The 15,293-nt window shown below is 42.8% G+C and overlaps 1 protein-coding gene across 5 annotated transcripts in view; it reads right to left on the reverse strand.

The window, feature by feature from the left end:
- Nucleotides 1-15,293, reverse strand: part of Xpo6 (exportin 6) — an 89,420-nt gene that overhangs the window by 34,673 nt on the left and 39,454 nt on the right. For 4 of the 5 annotated variants that reach the window (NM_001011935.2, XM_063286040.1, XM_039107197.2 and 1 more), the window contains 3 exons: nt 14,267-14,720; nt 10,562-10,688; nt 1,639-1,748 (listed from right to left, as the gene is read on the reverse strand). In NM_001011935.2, the coding sequence (NP_001011935.2) occupies nt 1,639-1,748; nt 10,562-10,688; nt 14,267-14,720 (691 nt within the window). Of the gene's footprint in view, nt 1-1,638; nt 1,749-10,561; nt 10,689-10,834; nt 10,869-14,266; nt 14,721-15,293 lie in introns of those variants that run through there. The other variant, XM_039107205.1, reaches the window with a different exon arrangement.

A 15,293-nucleotide genomic window follows, 5' to 3' on the forward strand; every position in this document is an offset into this window, starting at 1 on the left:
ATGATCCTTATCAGCTACTCCTGTAACAACACTGCTCAGTTCTGATACACTAGGCAGAGGAGTGACTCCCAAGCCCTGAATTCAGAAGCTTTTGCGCTCACACACTGCTATGGAGATGAAAATGTAAGGCCCAACTTAGGGCGGAGGTCAGTGTCCTCCTCTGTACACGCAAGCAGACTATCTTGGGGCTGCTCTTTCAGTCCGCTCCTTCAACTACACTAGAGTGTTAAGTACGAAAAAACAGGTCCAAGGAGGCGGCTACTGTTTAACAGAAATCAGACCAGTTTAGAGGCTTTCATTTTTCTGCTTTGCTAAAGGTGTGTGTATACATATAAATATTTAAAAATTAAATCACTCCTATGTGCAGAATAAAATAAAATCAGCAAATTATTTATTATTTTATAGGAGTTCACAGTTGAGACTTTAAATTAGAAAGAGATCCTGGACCTTAAAACTAGAAACTTGTAATGACAGTGAGACTTTTAAAGTTATTCCATAACTTATATTACTATATTAACATATAATCTTAGTGACAAAAATAAACAATTATGACTAAAAAAAAAAAGCCACGAGGATAGAGAAATGGCTCAGAAGTTGAGAATAGCTCTGCTCTTCTAAGAATACCTGATTTTGATTCCTAGCACCAACAGAGAGTGGTTTACAACTCCCTGGAACTCCAGTTCTGACACCCTCTTCTAGCTTCTATGGGTACAAGTACCTACATGGCATATAATCTCACACACACGCACGCACACACACATACACACAAATAAACAAATAAACCTTTAAAAAATAAGTCATAAAAATTATGTTTGATAAGGAAAACTAAAACTATCAATGAGAAAATTTCCTAGCATTTAAAGGAGCCAGCAAGAATTCCTTAGCATATTATATATTCTCCTATGTAGCTAAAATGCTAACTAAGGTTTATGCTGCTAAGAAAAGCGGCTGTTTAACCTTTCCTGTGTGTGGGTCCTGCCATTACTAGCATGCTGAATTCACACGCTTCCCTCCCCCCTCCTCTCCCTGACCCATGGCACAAGCATTATACTGGTTAGGAAAGAAGCTGGGTGTAGTGACACACCTTTAATTCTAGCACTCAGGACGGGGAAGCAAGTGGATCATTCTGAGTTTAAGGCCAGCCTGGTTCCACAACAGCCAGGGCTACACAGAGAAAACCTGTCTTGAATCCAACAAACAAAACAAAAACAACAACAACAACAACAACAACAAAAAACAAAAAAAAAGGAAAAAGAAAAAACAAATGTGACCCATCTCAAAGTTTAGAAACAACATAATGAGCTCTGATCTCCTCCCATGTCACTTATCTGGGAGGTCAGCCCTATGTCTGCCACACTCTGAGCCCTCTACACCTCCAATGGGCTGTAAAGCAAATCTCAGGTGTCATATTACTTCATCCAACAAATACTTACTGTATCTCTAAAACTAGGACCTTAAAAGTATTATCATACCTACAAATATTTAAATGTATGTTACTTTTTAAAAAAGAAAATGCTCAGCTGCTCTGGGCAGCTTCCTTGATTCAGTTCTACTGAGCAGGCCCAGCAGCACGGCCCCTGAGGGCACAAGAATAACTGGCAACAGTGCCTATCTGTTTATCGGTGTTTTGAAGTTTACCTGTTGAGAACTGCTTCCTTGTCTCCCAGACGACTTTTAATTTTACTTGTCAGATAGTCCAAAAACAGTGTCCAGATATCCAAACAAGAGAAGTAACCTTCATGAGTGGGCTATGATACAAAAGAAATCCAGACAATGGAATTATTTAATGCAACTATTATGCTTAGAAACACACACACACACACACACACACACACACACACACACACACACCAGAACAGCAAAACCAAGGCCTCCAGTCCCATCTTAGTAACCTTCGCTAAGGATTCTAGTGAGGCATCTTCACTAGTAGACCCTGTGAAATGGAAAAGGACAAGGGCAGCATGGAACACCTCCTAAGGAGACTGCTCTGGAGAGCTTACAGCAGGTGCCAAGAAAACAAGAGCCTGTGTGGAGAGGGCTCTCACAAGCCACCTACTTTGTATGACTTGTGAAAAAGAACCTTGAGCTCTAGAGGAAACGTTCAAGGTCATCAATAGAGGCAGGCTCTTCTGACCACAGCTGTGTCCTTTTTACTAAAAACTACCACAAAACCAAATGTAAGTCAGAGTGCCTTCAGAAGCAGTACAATGGCAGGTCTTTCTACACACAGGAGACTGAAAAGAAGCTATTGAGTAGCATCCGGGATATTATGCTTCATGCAAACAGGCCAACAGCAACATCAAACCAGCTGACAAAGACAAACAATAGAGGAGAAGAGTTGGGGCCCTGGTTCCTGGATAGTTAGCCTTAGCAAATGTCTTAAAAGCCTTGAGAATCTATTCATGCAAAACCTAGGAACCACAGTTCTTTCTTTCCTTTTAACCTGTGTTCCTCTCCACCTCCTAACAGATTAACTCTGGTCACCTACAAGAGTCCTTTGATTCTGCTAGTTGGTCACCTCACCATGCCCCGAATTTGGGGGAAAGAAGTTTGGTAGTGCAGGCCTGTAATATCAGCTAATCAAAAAGCTAAGGAAGACAGATCTCAGGCTTAAAGCCTTATTGAGTCATAGAGTGACTTTGATTGTCAGCCTGGCCAACTTAACCAAACCCTGTCACAAAATGCAAAGTGAAGACTAAACTTGGACTGGCGTGGGGGGTTGATTAGCATTCAAGGCCCTTTGCATTCCCTAAATCAGGCATGACAGTACATTCCTATACTATAATCCTAGCACTCTAGAGGCAGAACAAGAGGACCAAGAAGGACCTTAAGGCCAGCCTGATACATAGCAAGTCTGAGGACAGTCTGAGGTACAGGATTCTTTCTCCAAAAAGAAAATATATCACAAAAACAAAACAAAACAAAACAAAAAGGTTTAGGGGTGTAATTCAATGAGGGATGCCTGTTCCTGGCATGTGTGAACCTGTTCCTGGCATGTGGGAAGCACTAGGATCCTTGGGGCCCAAAAGCGAGAGCTAGAAAGAGAGAGTGAGAGAGTGAGAGAGAGCCGGTTGTGGTGGCGCATGCCGGTAGGATTTGCTGAAGGAGGCAGAGGCAGGAGGATCACGAGAGAGAGAGTGAGAGACAGAGACAGAGAGATTGGCTGAAGAGATACCTTAGAGTAAAAGTGATAGTTTTGCAAACCTGACCACCTTAAGTTAGATCCCAGGGTGGAAGGAGAAAATCGATTCTCAAAAGTGGTCCTCTGATCTTCACATGTTTGTGCCATTTCCATGCACACATGACATAAATACACACATCATATACACACAATAAATATATAAATAAGTAAATTTTTAATTTTTTAAAGAAAACATGAGCTGTTTCTATTAAATTTAGTTTTTGTCCACTGCTACATACTGGGAAGAAAGACATTCAACTAAGGAGTTGCACCAGGGAGGGTCTGGGAGCATACTTTTGGGATAGTTTCTTAATGTTTGATGTACAATGCCCAGGACAGTGCCACCTCCATGGGGAGAAAGTCAGTAAGGAACCTCCATGGTTCCCCCCTCTGCTCCTGCTCGGCTTCCTGCCCTGACTCACGCAGTGACGGTCTATGATGGGGACATGTAAGCCAAATAAACCCGCTCCTCCCCAGGCTGCTGTTGGTCATGGTGTTTATCACAGCAACAGAAAACAAATTAGTACAAGATTCCCTCTACTTCTGATCCACAAGGAAATTCAAAGTCTTCAATGACATATAAAGAATTTTCTCAAAGAATAACTAATGAAGGAAGGGAGGAAGAAAAGAATCAAGCAAGCAAGGAAGCAAGCAGGACACAGGGAGTAGGGAACTGAAATCTCTGGCAGGAAAAATATAGTTAAAATGTAAGTTTTTTTCTCTTTCCTTTGAGTCTGAAGCAAGAAGATTACCAAGATTTCAAAGTCAGTAGAAAGTCAGAGTAAGATCTTGTCTTAAAACAAAAGTAACATATAAAAAAATTAAAATAAGCCATGATGTAGCTCAGCAGAGCATGTATCTAATCTGCTTATGACTCTGAGCTCTGGTCCCAGAACCAAAGAGGTAAAAGATGCTAAATATTATGCAGACAGCCGTCTCACAACACACAGAAAGCTAAAAGGATACCCCACGCCACCAAACTGTCCACACAATAAATCAAACCCAGAGAACCAGGGAAAATGGACTATCGAACCATGGAGAAGTAACACAGAGTTGATAGATTGGCCCACTAAAGCTGTCCATAACAACACCTACAGTCTTGTCACAGCACTGACTTGCTGAGCTCACAGTGCTGACTTGCTGAACTCCCCTCAAGTAAGTCACCTCACTGTCTTCTCTTGGTTTGAGAATACCCTTTGGTCCCCTGAAAAGAATGTGCTGATCAGATGCACATGGAAATGTTTTCTAAAAGCCAGAACAAATAAACCTTATGGTTTTGCGCACACATGCACACATGCACTCATGCATGCACTCAATGTACAGATACATAGCTAGAAACATGTGCCCTTCTAGCCCTGCACAGCTGGAAGCACTACCCATCGCTCCTGCATCTGATGGAATCACTGTAAGAGCCAGTGCCCTGCCCACAGGCTATGTGCTGGCCTTGGACAACAGCTATGGATGCAGAGGATAGGCTGACCTGACTTTTAGAATCACTCACATTTTCAGAACTCTCTCTGATCCATTTATTAAAGTAACTGTATTCAGATTTACTTTTCTGATTCTAGGGCTAACTGATCACATATCAGTTGTGCCTTCAAATGGTTAGTGGTGATTCACCACTTGTGTCAGTCTTTGTAGCATCCCTAGAAAGTGAACATTTGTTTCTTCATATTTTACAGTTTTGAAACCCAAAAAGTAAAGTTGCCCACTCAAGTCAACAGAACAGCTAAGGGACAGAGCGAGAACTTCAGCTTCCAGTGTCCAGAGCCTGTTCTCTGTACTGAGCCACCCCAGGTATAACTTTGGGGAAGGAACAAAAGGAAATGAGCAATTTCATGAGGGATTTGGTGAGAACACAGTGAGACAAGGGGCTGGAAAACAGAAAGCTCAGCCTTACAGATTTACCCCAAAAGACACAGCAGCCAGAGTCATATAAAAGCAAGTGGGTGGTACGAAGCAGCCACAGGACTGCAAAGCCTAGACTAAAGAAGGTGGGAAGGAAGCAGAAAAGGAAAAGCCGCTGAAAAAAGACACCAGCCTTCTCCAACTGCTTCTTTCTGCTTCTTCCATGAATCTGAGAAAAGACATTTCCAAGTACACGCCACAATACGGTCTAAGCTAAAAGCAGCCTTTCCCACTTCATAAATAGGAGACTGTGACAAAGAGCCCACTGTGAGTGAGCATAGAACTGGAAATCCTGAGAATGCTTCCTTTTTTTTTTCTTTCTTTTAAATTCCCCCAAAGCTGAACTCTACCCTGGTCTTAATGTACAGCATATGTTACATGGCAGTCTTTTACTCCTATCACAACATGATGCCATCTTGGTGTAGAGATTAACTTGGCTTGTGCCACAGTTAGGGTTTCTTTGCTATAATAAAACACCATGACAAAACAATTTGGAGTGGGAAAGGTTTATTTCAGCATACAGTTCTCAGGTCACCCTCTTGAGGTAAGCCAGGCCAGGAACCTGGAGCAGGAGTGGAGGAAGGCTGCTTACTCATGTGCTCCTCCTCCTAGTTTGCTCAGTGATGTTCCTATATACCCTAGGACAACCTAGCCAGACAGTACCACCCACAATAGGCTGGGCCCCGCCCCCTAAGTCACCCATCAAGAAAGTGCCCCACAGGCTTGCCCATTACAGAGCCATCTTATGGAGACATTTTCTCAATTGAGCTTCCTTACTCTCAAATGACTCTGGTTTGTATCAAGTTAATACACACACGTACACATAACTCACACATATACCCATAACTCATACACAAACACACACACCAAAAAAAAAAAAAAAAAAGTAACAATAATAAACTGGACAACACAGCCTAGTAGTTGTCAGTTAGCTTCAGCAGTCAACTTGACAACAAACCCAGTCACCTGGGAAAAGGAGAACATTCCAAATAAAGAATTGCCCAGATCAGATTAACCTGTAGCCATGTCTGTGAGGCATTTTCTTAATTGTAACTAATACAAAAGGACTCAGTTCACTGTGAGCAATGCCATCCACAAGCAGGTGAGACTGGGCTGTTTAATTCAGCTGAGCAAGCCAATAAACAGCATTCCTTTGTGGTTTCGGCTTAAGGCTTATCTTGAGTCCCTGCCTTGGTTTTCCCTCAATAACACTGTAACTATAACCTATAGACAAATAAACCCTTTCCTCTCTGTGTTACAGTCTTAGTGTTTATCACAGCAGCAGAAAGCTAACTAGAGCAGTAGCCATAGCTACTAATGAGCAGAATATAGTGACAGCCAGGTCTGTATATAGCAATGGAGCTATAGCGTCCCTTAATGGGGGATGTCCAGAATCCTCACCTAGGAGTCTACCCATTAGTCACCTCTCCCCCCACAATTGCAGATTACTTTGGGACATGCTAGACTGTACAGGAAGTAAAACGCTAACTAAAAAGCTGTGACACAGCTTCCATGTGGTCACTCTCCATAATGCAGTGGGAGTTTACAGTGATGTAGCTGTTTGAGGGTCACCCGTGCTCCTGTAAATAAACTCTTGCCCATAAATATGTAATCAATCCCTATAAATCTATAGGTTCACTACTGAGTCCTGCGTGGTCATGAAAGGGATGTTATGACATGCCTCCTACCCTGGAGCAAAGCCAGCAGGCATGGGCCTCCATGAGTATTGACAGTTGCTGGGCATGTGGCTTGTTTCGGGAAATATTCTCCCTGCCAAGGTCATTGGGGAATGTTCTCTCTGCCAAAGCTACTGATTCCCTGATAATCATCCAGGAAGAGAGGGTATGTCTATGTCCTTAGTAAAAACTGGTAAAGTAAATGCTGTGACCTTCAGGACAGACCGTAACACTGTGGGAAAGAACTCTGAAAACATGAGTTTAAAAATATATAAACAGGATTTCTGAACTATGCAAAATATAAGGATGTAATATGAACTATATGTGGAACCAGCTTCATAGACCTAAAAGAACAGAGGCAGCTGCACTATGAGCCAGCTTGTCAGAAAGATACAAAGGCAGGCAGATTCCTGAGTTGAAGGTCAGCGTAGGACAGATCGAATTTAGGCACATGTGTGATGGAAGAGGGTGATCTCAGAAACAGATCCCACCCAGCTAGCTTATTGTCTGTACTTAAAAGGCAGACAGATAGCTCAATTCATTTGCAATGTTAAGAAAAATGTGCTTTTTCTCTTTTCTTAGGATTCAAGGAACTAAGATTAAAAAAAAAAAATGCTGATTGGTAGGATAGTCAAAAGGGAACCTGAAGTGGAAGACTGAATTAATATGTAAATAAAAGACTGGGGTTTGGTCTTCGAGAGCTGAGCTGTCTGGAGATCTCTGGAGAGCTGTCTCAAGCTGTCAGCTGTCAGGCTATTAGCTTGTAACCCATGATTGACTTCCAATTGTTCTTTCACAGTTCCTGAATACCCCTTCCTCAGAACCCCTCCCTCTCCAAGCTGAGGCTAGTCCTTGGGAGTTCACCAAATTGACTTTTGTGAAATTATAATTTGATCTGTTACAATTTGGGCCCTATCTGGGGTGAACAGACATTTGTTCCCATCTCCCCAGGAAAAGTTAATGCTCTGTTCTACCTTTCCTACAGTGACCCAGCACAGAGCTTCTGCCAACTCCTGTTCCTCAGCTTGGTGCTCAGCAAAGTCCAAACCTGAAGCTTACTCTCCCACAGTTGGTTGGCGTGCATCTAGAAAGAAGGTTCTTTTATGGGAAGCCTGAAGAACAGAAGCAAGCTGACTGACAACAATCTCCAAGTAAAGGGAAGGAAGGGGGCTTGTTTGCTTCTTGACCATGTCTGACTCTTTCTTTCCCAATTCTAAGTGACCTACAAATATATAAAACCATCACCATCAGTTCAATGGAAAACATACAAGTCTACTGAGAGATACACACTGGGAATGGCCCTGACTTATCCCTACTGTAGTCCATAGTCCATCTTCTAAGATGAGAACATTGAAAGCAACAGAAATAAAAATGAGTTGTGCCAGGGCACAGACTGAACAAAAAAAAACAGAGCTTACACACAGAACTGGGTCCAATGAGTTTTAAGGAATGTCTTTTCCCATATAAGCCCTATTTTCCGACCTCAGCACTAGCTCTTTAACCCTTCTTTCTGCTCCAGCTAAGCTATAGTTTCTAACTGACACTTGATTCACCTTCTTTCAAATGCTCTTTTAAGACATCTCTGAATCTGTCTCAAAGCTTTCCCATTCCAGCAGCTGCTTTCTTCCTCCATCCTCACCTACCATCTCTTCATTAGCCACCCCAGCCTCTGCCCACTGAGTGATCTGGTACACACAGGATGTTTCACTTCTGGCTCTGCATGCATTAACCCCTCCACCCTGACACTTCTTCAGCTTGAATCCTCCTCTATGACCTCCTGCTCCATTGTCTGCTCCCAGGAATGGTTCAGCTCACTGCCACCTCTTGGCATTCCAGTTTTTGCACGCCCTGACCCTCTTTCAGAACAACCATTTGCTTTTTTTTTCCACACACATACTGCACTCTCAGCCTGGACCCTTGCAGCTGGAAAACTGGCTTTTGTTTTGTTTTGTTTTTTTTAGATCAACTTTTTCTCCTCATCCTTCACTCACCCAGCAGTGCCATTCCAGGGATATACTAATAGAAAGCTATCTGACTACATCAAAAAATATATTCAAGATTATGTCAGATGGGCTGGTGCCTAACTGTAATCATAGTCCCAGAGATGCTGAGGCAGGAGGATTACCACAAATTCAAGGCCATTCTGATATATGTAGAAAAACCTTATCTCACAAATAAGCAAAGAAAGGACAGGGATGGTGATACACAACTGTAATATCAGCACTTGGTAGGTAGGGGCAAGAGACTCAAGAGCTCAAGGTCATATTTAGCTCCACAAGTTTAAGGTCAGCCTAGGCTACATGAGATCCTATCTACAAGCAAAACAAAACAAAGACTGTTTGATCCATGATTCATGGTTCCCCAAAACCAAAAAGGCCCAGATCGGCAGAGAGGATTCCCATTTAGTAGAAGACAATGATTATGAACAAAGCACTATATCAAACAGTTATACCTCAAGCCAGACCAAATAAATACACATCACATGGTTTCCTTCAGAGAAATTCTAGAATAGGCAAATTAACCTTTGTTGTTAAGATCAAGCTGGGTTATTTCTAGAGAAGGCAGGAGAAGAGTGGGGAAGGGAAGCACATGTACAGAGATCTCCAGTGGTCAGTACATTCTTAATGTGAATCGTAGTTCTAGGGGCTATACTCATTTGGGGAAAATTCAAACTGTGCACCTATGGTTGATGTGGGGTTTTTTTGTTGTTATTTTGTTTTGTTTTGTTTTGTTTTGTTTTGTGTATGATGTGGTGCTTTCAATGAGAATGGCCCCTATAGGCTCATATATTTGATTATTTGTTTCCTAGTTGGTGGACTAGAAAGGATTAGGAATAAAGTGGCCTTATTGGACAAGGTGTGTCACTAAAGATGGCCTTAGAGTTTTCGAAAGCCCACACCAGGCCCATCCTTGCTCTCTCTCTACCTACAATTTATGAATCAGATGTAAGCTCTCAGCTACATCTCCAGTGCCATGCGTTCCCTCCTGCCACTATGTTCCCTGATATCATGATCAAAAGCCTCTAAAACTGCAAGCCCCCAATTAAATGGTTTCTTTTAAAAGTTGTTTGGTCAAGTTGTTCAGTTCTCAAAGAGACTGAAGCCGAAGGATTACCACATACACAGAGCCATTCTGAGCTATGCAAAAGGTTATGTATTTAGCTCCTAAATGAGGACAAAACTAGGTGCCACCCAAACTTAACTCATGAGTATTTCACTGTAGTCTTCTTGAGAACTTTAGTAGCAGCTCCATAACAGAAAGAAAGCCCTGTAATTATGTTAGGAACACAACACACACACACACACACACACACACACACACACACACACACACACACTCCCCAACCACCACCACCACAACAGCCATTAATTGGGGGGAATGAGGGCCCAGAATTTGAAAGAGAACAAGTATATGGAAGGGTTTGAAGGAAAGAAAAGGAAGGGAAAAATGAAGTAATTATATTATAATCTCAAAAAACAAAATATTTCAAAACCCAGATTTTTCCTCTATCCCGCTCATCTAGCACAATTAGAAGGGACTACAGACTTCAATCCTGGCTCCACACAGAACTGTATGTCCCTGGGAACCTTGCTCCCTGTGCCTCAGTCTCTTTACCCATAAAATAGAGATTATATGCAAATATAGCAAGAGCTACAGCATAGGGCTCTGACAAAGACTGAATGCATTAATCTTCCTACAGTAAAGTCTACAATAAATGCCAGGGAAGAGGTCTTTCTCCTAGAAATAAGAAGGAGGCCCTCTGTTTAGGAAAGGAAGGCTAGTTGGGGTGCTTTACCTGGTGAAACGTATACTTGAACAGAAGGGTCAGGAACTCCAGCACAGGGAACTGGGAATAGGACTCGATTCTTCTTAGGTGAACGCTCACAAAGAGCCGCAGAAAGTCAGTAAACTTCTCAACGTAGCTACACAAGACAAGACAAAGGGTGCATAAGAAATACAGCCGCCTTTATAGAAGAAAAGTTAGATTCAATCAAACTCTTTCTCAGTACATCACTATACAAACATACAATACATTTCAGTTAAAGACACAAAGGCCTGCAACAATTACCTACGAGACAGGCAACCCTTCATTCCATTATCACCTGAAACACAGCAGAAAAGCAGCTTTAATCCTCAGACACTATCTGTCCCTGCTTGTTACAAACTCAAGCTCACATACCACATTCTTACGCATTAGTGTTAGGACCCACTTAAGGGGGAAGAATTGCTGCTGAAAGGAGCTGGGGAGATGAGCCCATTTTCAAATCTGGCAAACCTAAAAAACTCAGGTCTTTGCTTGGAGGCTGTATTAAGTTAAAATGCACTAGGCAGAGACAGAACCAGTCTATCCAGAGAGGACAGCATCTACATAAATACAGTGAGGTTCACACTCCAGTTTCTGTCCTCCCCTCTGACACCCAGAACTAACAAAGAACTGCTACTGCACTCTAAAGTAACTTTCCAGTCCAAGGGAGGAGGGCTGCTAGAAGGCAAATTAGTCTCATGCTTCCATTTTATAGGTGAGGTTCCGAGAGGTAAAGTGGCCCACCAAGATCCCTCAGCCACCTCCCAGCAGAGGATACTACCACTCACTCCCCGTGCAATGCCCTTCCTGTGCACTGTGGAGTAGCACCTCAGTTCACCCATAATCCCCAAGTCACTTCACAGCTGAGTGAGCCAGGCACGGTTACAAGGTAAGAGGTTTCTGTTATTAAACACACAGTACATTATCACTTACATGTTTCAGAAACTGGCATTTTAAGTCCCAATACAAAAAGTGATTAGAGAGATGGGAACATGCCTTCCCATTTCAAATTCCAAAAAACTATCTGGACATACTAGACCGTGGCTGAATATTAACTAATGTGAAAAGGCAAATCTGAAATCATTAACTGTAAAAAGCAGAGATACATGAAATAGCAGAAGGGAAAAAAGACCTTTCAGAAGAACCAAACTGGCCCAGAAATCCAAAGTCTCCTGCTGTCCTTAGGGAGGCCAACCCTCCTGCCTGGCCTCTAGATGTCTGGCTCATAGAATAAGACATTAAATATTAAATCATCTGGTTGGGATTTTTTGTTTTTTAAGATGGGGTCCTGCTACGTAGCTCTAGGTGGCCCAGGAACTATATAGACCATGCTGGCCTCAAACCTTCGGTGACTGACTCTCCTCTCTCTCCCTCTCCCTCTCCTCCCTCTCCCTCTCCTCCCTCTCCCTCTCCCTCTCTCCCTCTCTCCCTCTCTCCCTCTCTCCCTCTCTCCCTCTCTCCCTCTCCAGTGCTGGGGATTACAAATGTGAGCCACAGACCCAGCACTAAAACTGATCTTGAGAAAGCAAAGTACAAAGCAACAACCTCTCTCTCTGCAACCTCCAGGAACTCCTGGGGACAGCAAGTTCTCATGGAGCATATGTACTGTTCCACGGCTTTTACATGGATCTTCAGGGGCAACAGCCAGCCAGCAAGCCAGCGTACTGATCTTAAGGAACACTTATTAACCATAAAAGAAAAGTACCCATCAATCTTGTTTAATCTTCAACCCAAATTTAAAAATGCAAGCTATATATGGGGAACCATGCTGTTAATCCTAGCAACCCAGTAAAGCTAGGTTAGGAGGGATGCCGCAAGTTCAAGGCCAGGCTGAGCTACACAGCAAATTCCAGGCCAACCAGGGGCTGAAACCTTGTCCATAAAGAAAGAAAGAAAGAAAGAAAGGGTCCCTGCGCAAACGAGAACTAGGCTCCTGCACAGCTGATACTAGGGATGTCTGCACCTCACTTTCCCCCTCGCCCACCCTCCTGGTACAGGTGCTAATGTAAAAGTTAAAAAGGGCAGGAGGAAGAAAAAAAGCCAAGGACCTGGTTAAGCAGCTCCTAAATATCTGACCACCAACTAATGGTTTAGAATTAGTTAGGGACCAAGAGCTAGGAAGCAAGCACACACTGGTTTCTGTCACCTTTCTGCTTCCAGGCACCTCTCAGCTGTCACTTCGAATCCAGGACAAGTCAAAACAAACACAGTTGGTATAAGCAGTTATATACATTTTTATTAACATATGAAGACAAGATGACCTTTCTTTATCAACGCTAGAAAGAATATGAAATTGTGTGAATTGTGAGACATTTAAAACCATACAGAAAGGTACTACTAAATAATAAGGGGAAATCCTACTGGGCGGTGGAAAGATGGCCCGGGTAAAGGCACTTACTGGCAAACCTGATCATCGATCCAAGTTTGATCCCAGGGATCCACATGGTGGAAAAGAAAACCAATTCTAGCAATTCTGGTTTTTACACACACACAACATGTGCCCACCCCCAACTGCAAAATAAATAAATTTTTTAACAAACAAAAAAGATCCTATTGGATGGATTATTAGTACTTCCGTGACTATAAAAATCAAATGTTTCAAAAAGTTTATTTACAATGAATCAAACCAATCTTCCACTCAGTTTTTAAGCAGGAATTTAAAAGCCCCACTTTAAATGACAGATCTATCTTGAGCTGGGGCAGCTGACTTTGCAGCTTACCACACTTACTCTAGACAAAAGCTGAGCTCACTCATCCCTAGATAACAATCAGGCTGCCCCAGGAAGTCCGGAACTGTTCACTAGCGTAATACACGCAAGAGCTCTGGAGTTTCAACGCCCACACTGTTAGAAGCACAAGCTCCAGCTGCCCTTCATCTTTCACAGCAGCAGCACCAGATTATCCAAGAACATGCTGTGGCCTCGCTCCTACATCCCATGGGCACATCCCATTATGTGTGGCAGAAAGACTTGCCTGGCAGACACAGGCCCTAGCACCACTGGAGTTGGAGGAGAGAGTCAGAAAGCCGTAAGATAAACAGATAATATCAACCTGCAATGGTAATAAAGAAACCTTGACTCAGACTAAATACTTTACTAAGGTCATCTTTTGTACTCAAGAAAAATGAGTCTGAGGAATTTTAGGTCAAGAAGGCAGTAACCAAACAATACAATTCAAGTATATGCCTCTAAACCATACCCACTCTAAGATGTCTCCTATCTTGGATCAACAGCTATCATTTATGTGAAACTCAAAATACTAAGAGCATTCCTATACTCTGCAAGTCCAGTAGTGAAAACCAACAAGCAGTAGCAAGTGAGAAGGGTGATATAACCCTGTACCTCTGCAGACCGCTTCTGTTCTTGCCTATGAAGGAGCCGCACTCTCACTTCCTGCACACATGAGACCTGCAGGCAGACAGTGAGGAAGAGGGACAGAGTATGGACAGGACAGGAGGTGGATGGATGGGGAAAGAGACAACAGGCCTACACTACACTAGCACTTTTCACACTCAGTTCACTTCCCTTAACCACCCAAGCCCTTCTAGTTCAGTCTGAACATTCTGCAACACCTACCTTTCTATCTTTATTGGTAGCCCCATATTCTGAAACCAAAGGTGGTTACAGACACCACATGACATGGTGTGACAAGCAGCCAGGCCCTTTCCCGGACAGGACTCCCGCCTGTTCTCATTACCTCTCATCGAGTTCCTCTAGCCTGCTCTTCACCGTGTGGGCATTGTTATCCTTGGTGATTTTTTGCAGGAGGTAGAAGGTTTGTTGGAACATTCGCAATAAGTACTCCTCAAATTCCATAGGCACACAGTTCTTGGACATGAGTTCATTGATGCAGGACATGGCCAAGACCCCAAGTCGGCCACGCTCCTGACCCAAAACACAGTTCTGGCTGCTGCCATTCACTGACGCCATCTTTCTGGCCCGGGTATCACAGCCAAATCGAGCAAAGTGGAAGATAGTGGTGAGGAGGGATGGGGTGATGCTGGCAGACAGAGGAATCCAACTGAAGAGGTGGGCCAGACACTCCAAGGCCAGGGAACAGACATACTCACTCTCCACATCCAGGATGGGGATGGGCTGGTGCAGCAGTTTGGCTGAACTAGGACTCTGCAACAGGTTACTCAGTAAATCACCTGGAAATTCAAAACATGCTTTTACAGCACCCCGTACCAAACCTCTTGAAATACTGCAATGAATTCTCCTTTTCCCAAAACACTTTAGTCACCATAAAAGCAAACCCTAAAACCAGTATGCTTTATAGTCAATACAACTAAAGATAATACCAAAACACCACATATAAAATTAAAGACCACGTGAGTTATAGGCTTAAACCAAAGACAAAGCTTCATAAAAAAACAAAATGGAACATGAAAATATGACCACACCAAGAGAATAAAGACTTATTAAAACAATCACAACACAAACCTTGACAAAAAATACCAATGAGTTGTTGAACAACATATCATCAAATAATAGTTTCTTATTGATGAAAAGGATGTAACCAGAAAGATAGCTAACTATCAGAAGTCAGCCATAATTCCTAACACCAAAAGAACTAAAATTTCAAACACAAAGAACTGTTGCCCACCACTAGTAGCATCTACATATGCAAGTAGGTGGTAGGCATGAAGAAACAATTTTCTATAGACTTGCAACAGATCAGCCAGCTTATTAAGATGTGCAGAGTTTGGGCTTTAGAAAATGTG

Source organism: Rattus norvegicus, chromosome 1 (assembly GCF_036323735.1).
Source record: "Rattus norvegicus strain BN/NHsdMcwi chromosome 1, GRCr8, whole genome shotgun sequence".
In the NCBI taxonomy this organism is placed as follows: domain Eukaryota; kingdom Metazoa; phylum Chordata; class Mammalia; order Rodentia; family Muridae; genus Rattus; species Rattus norvegicus.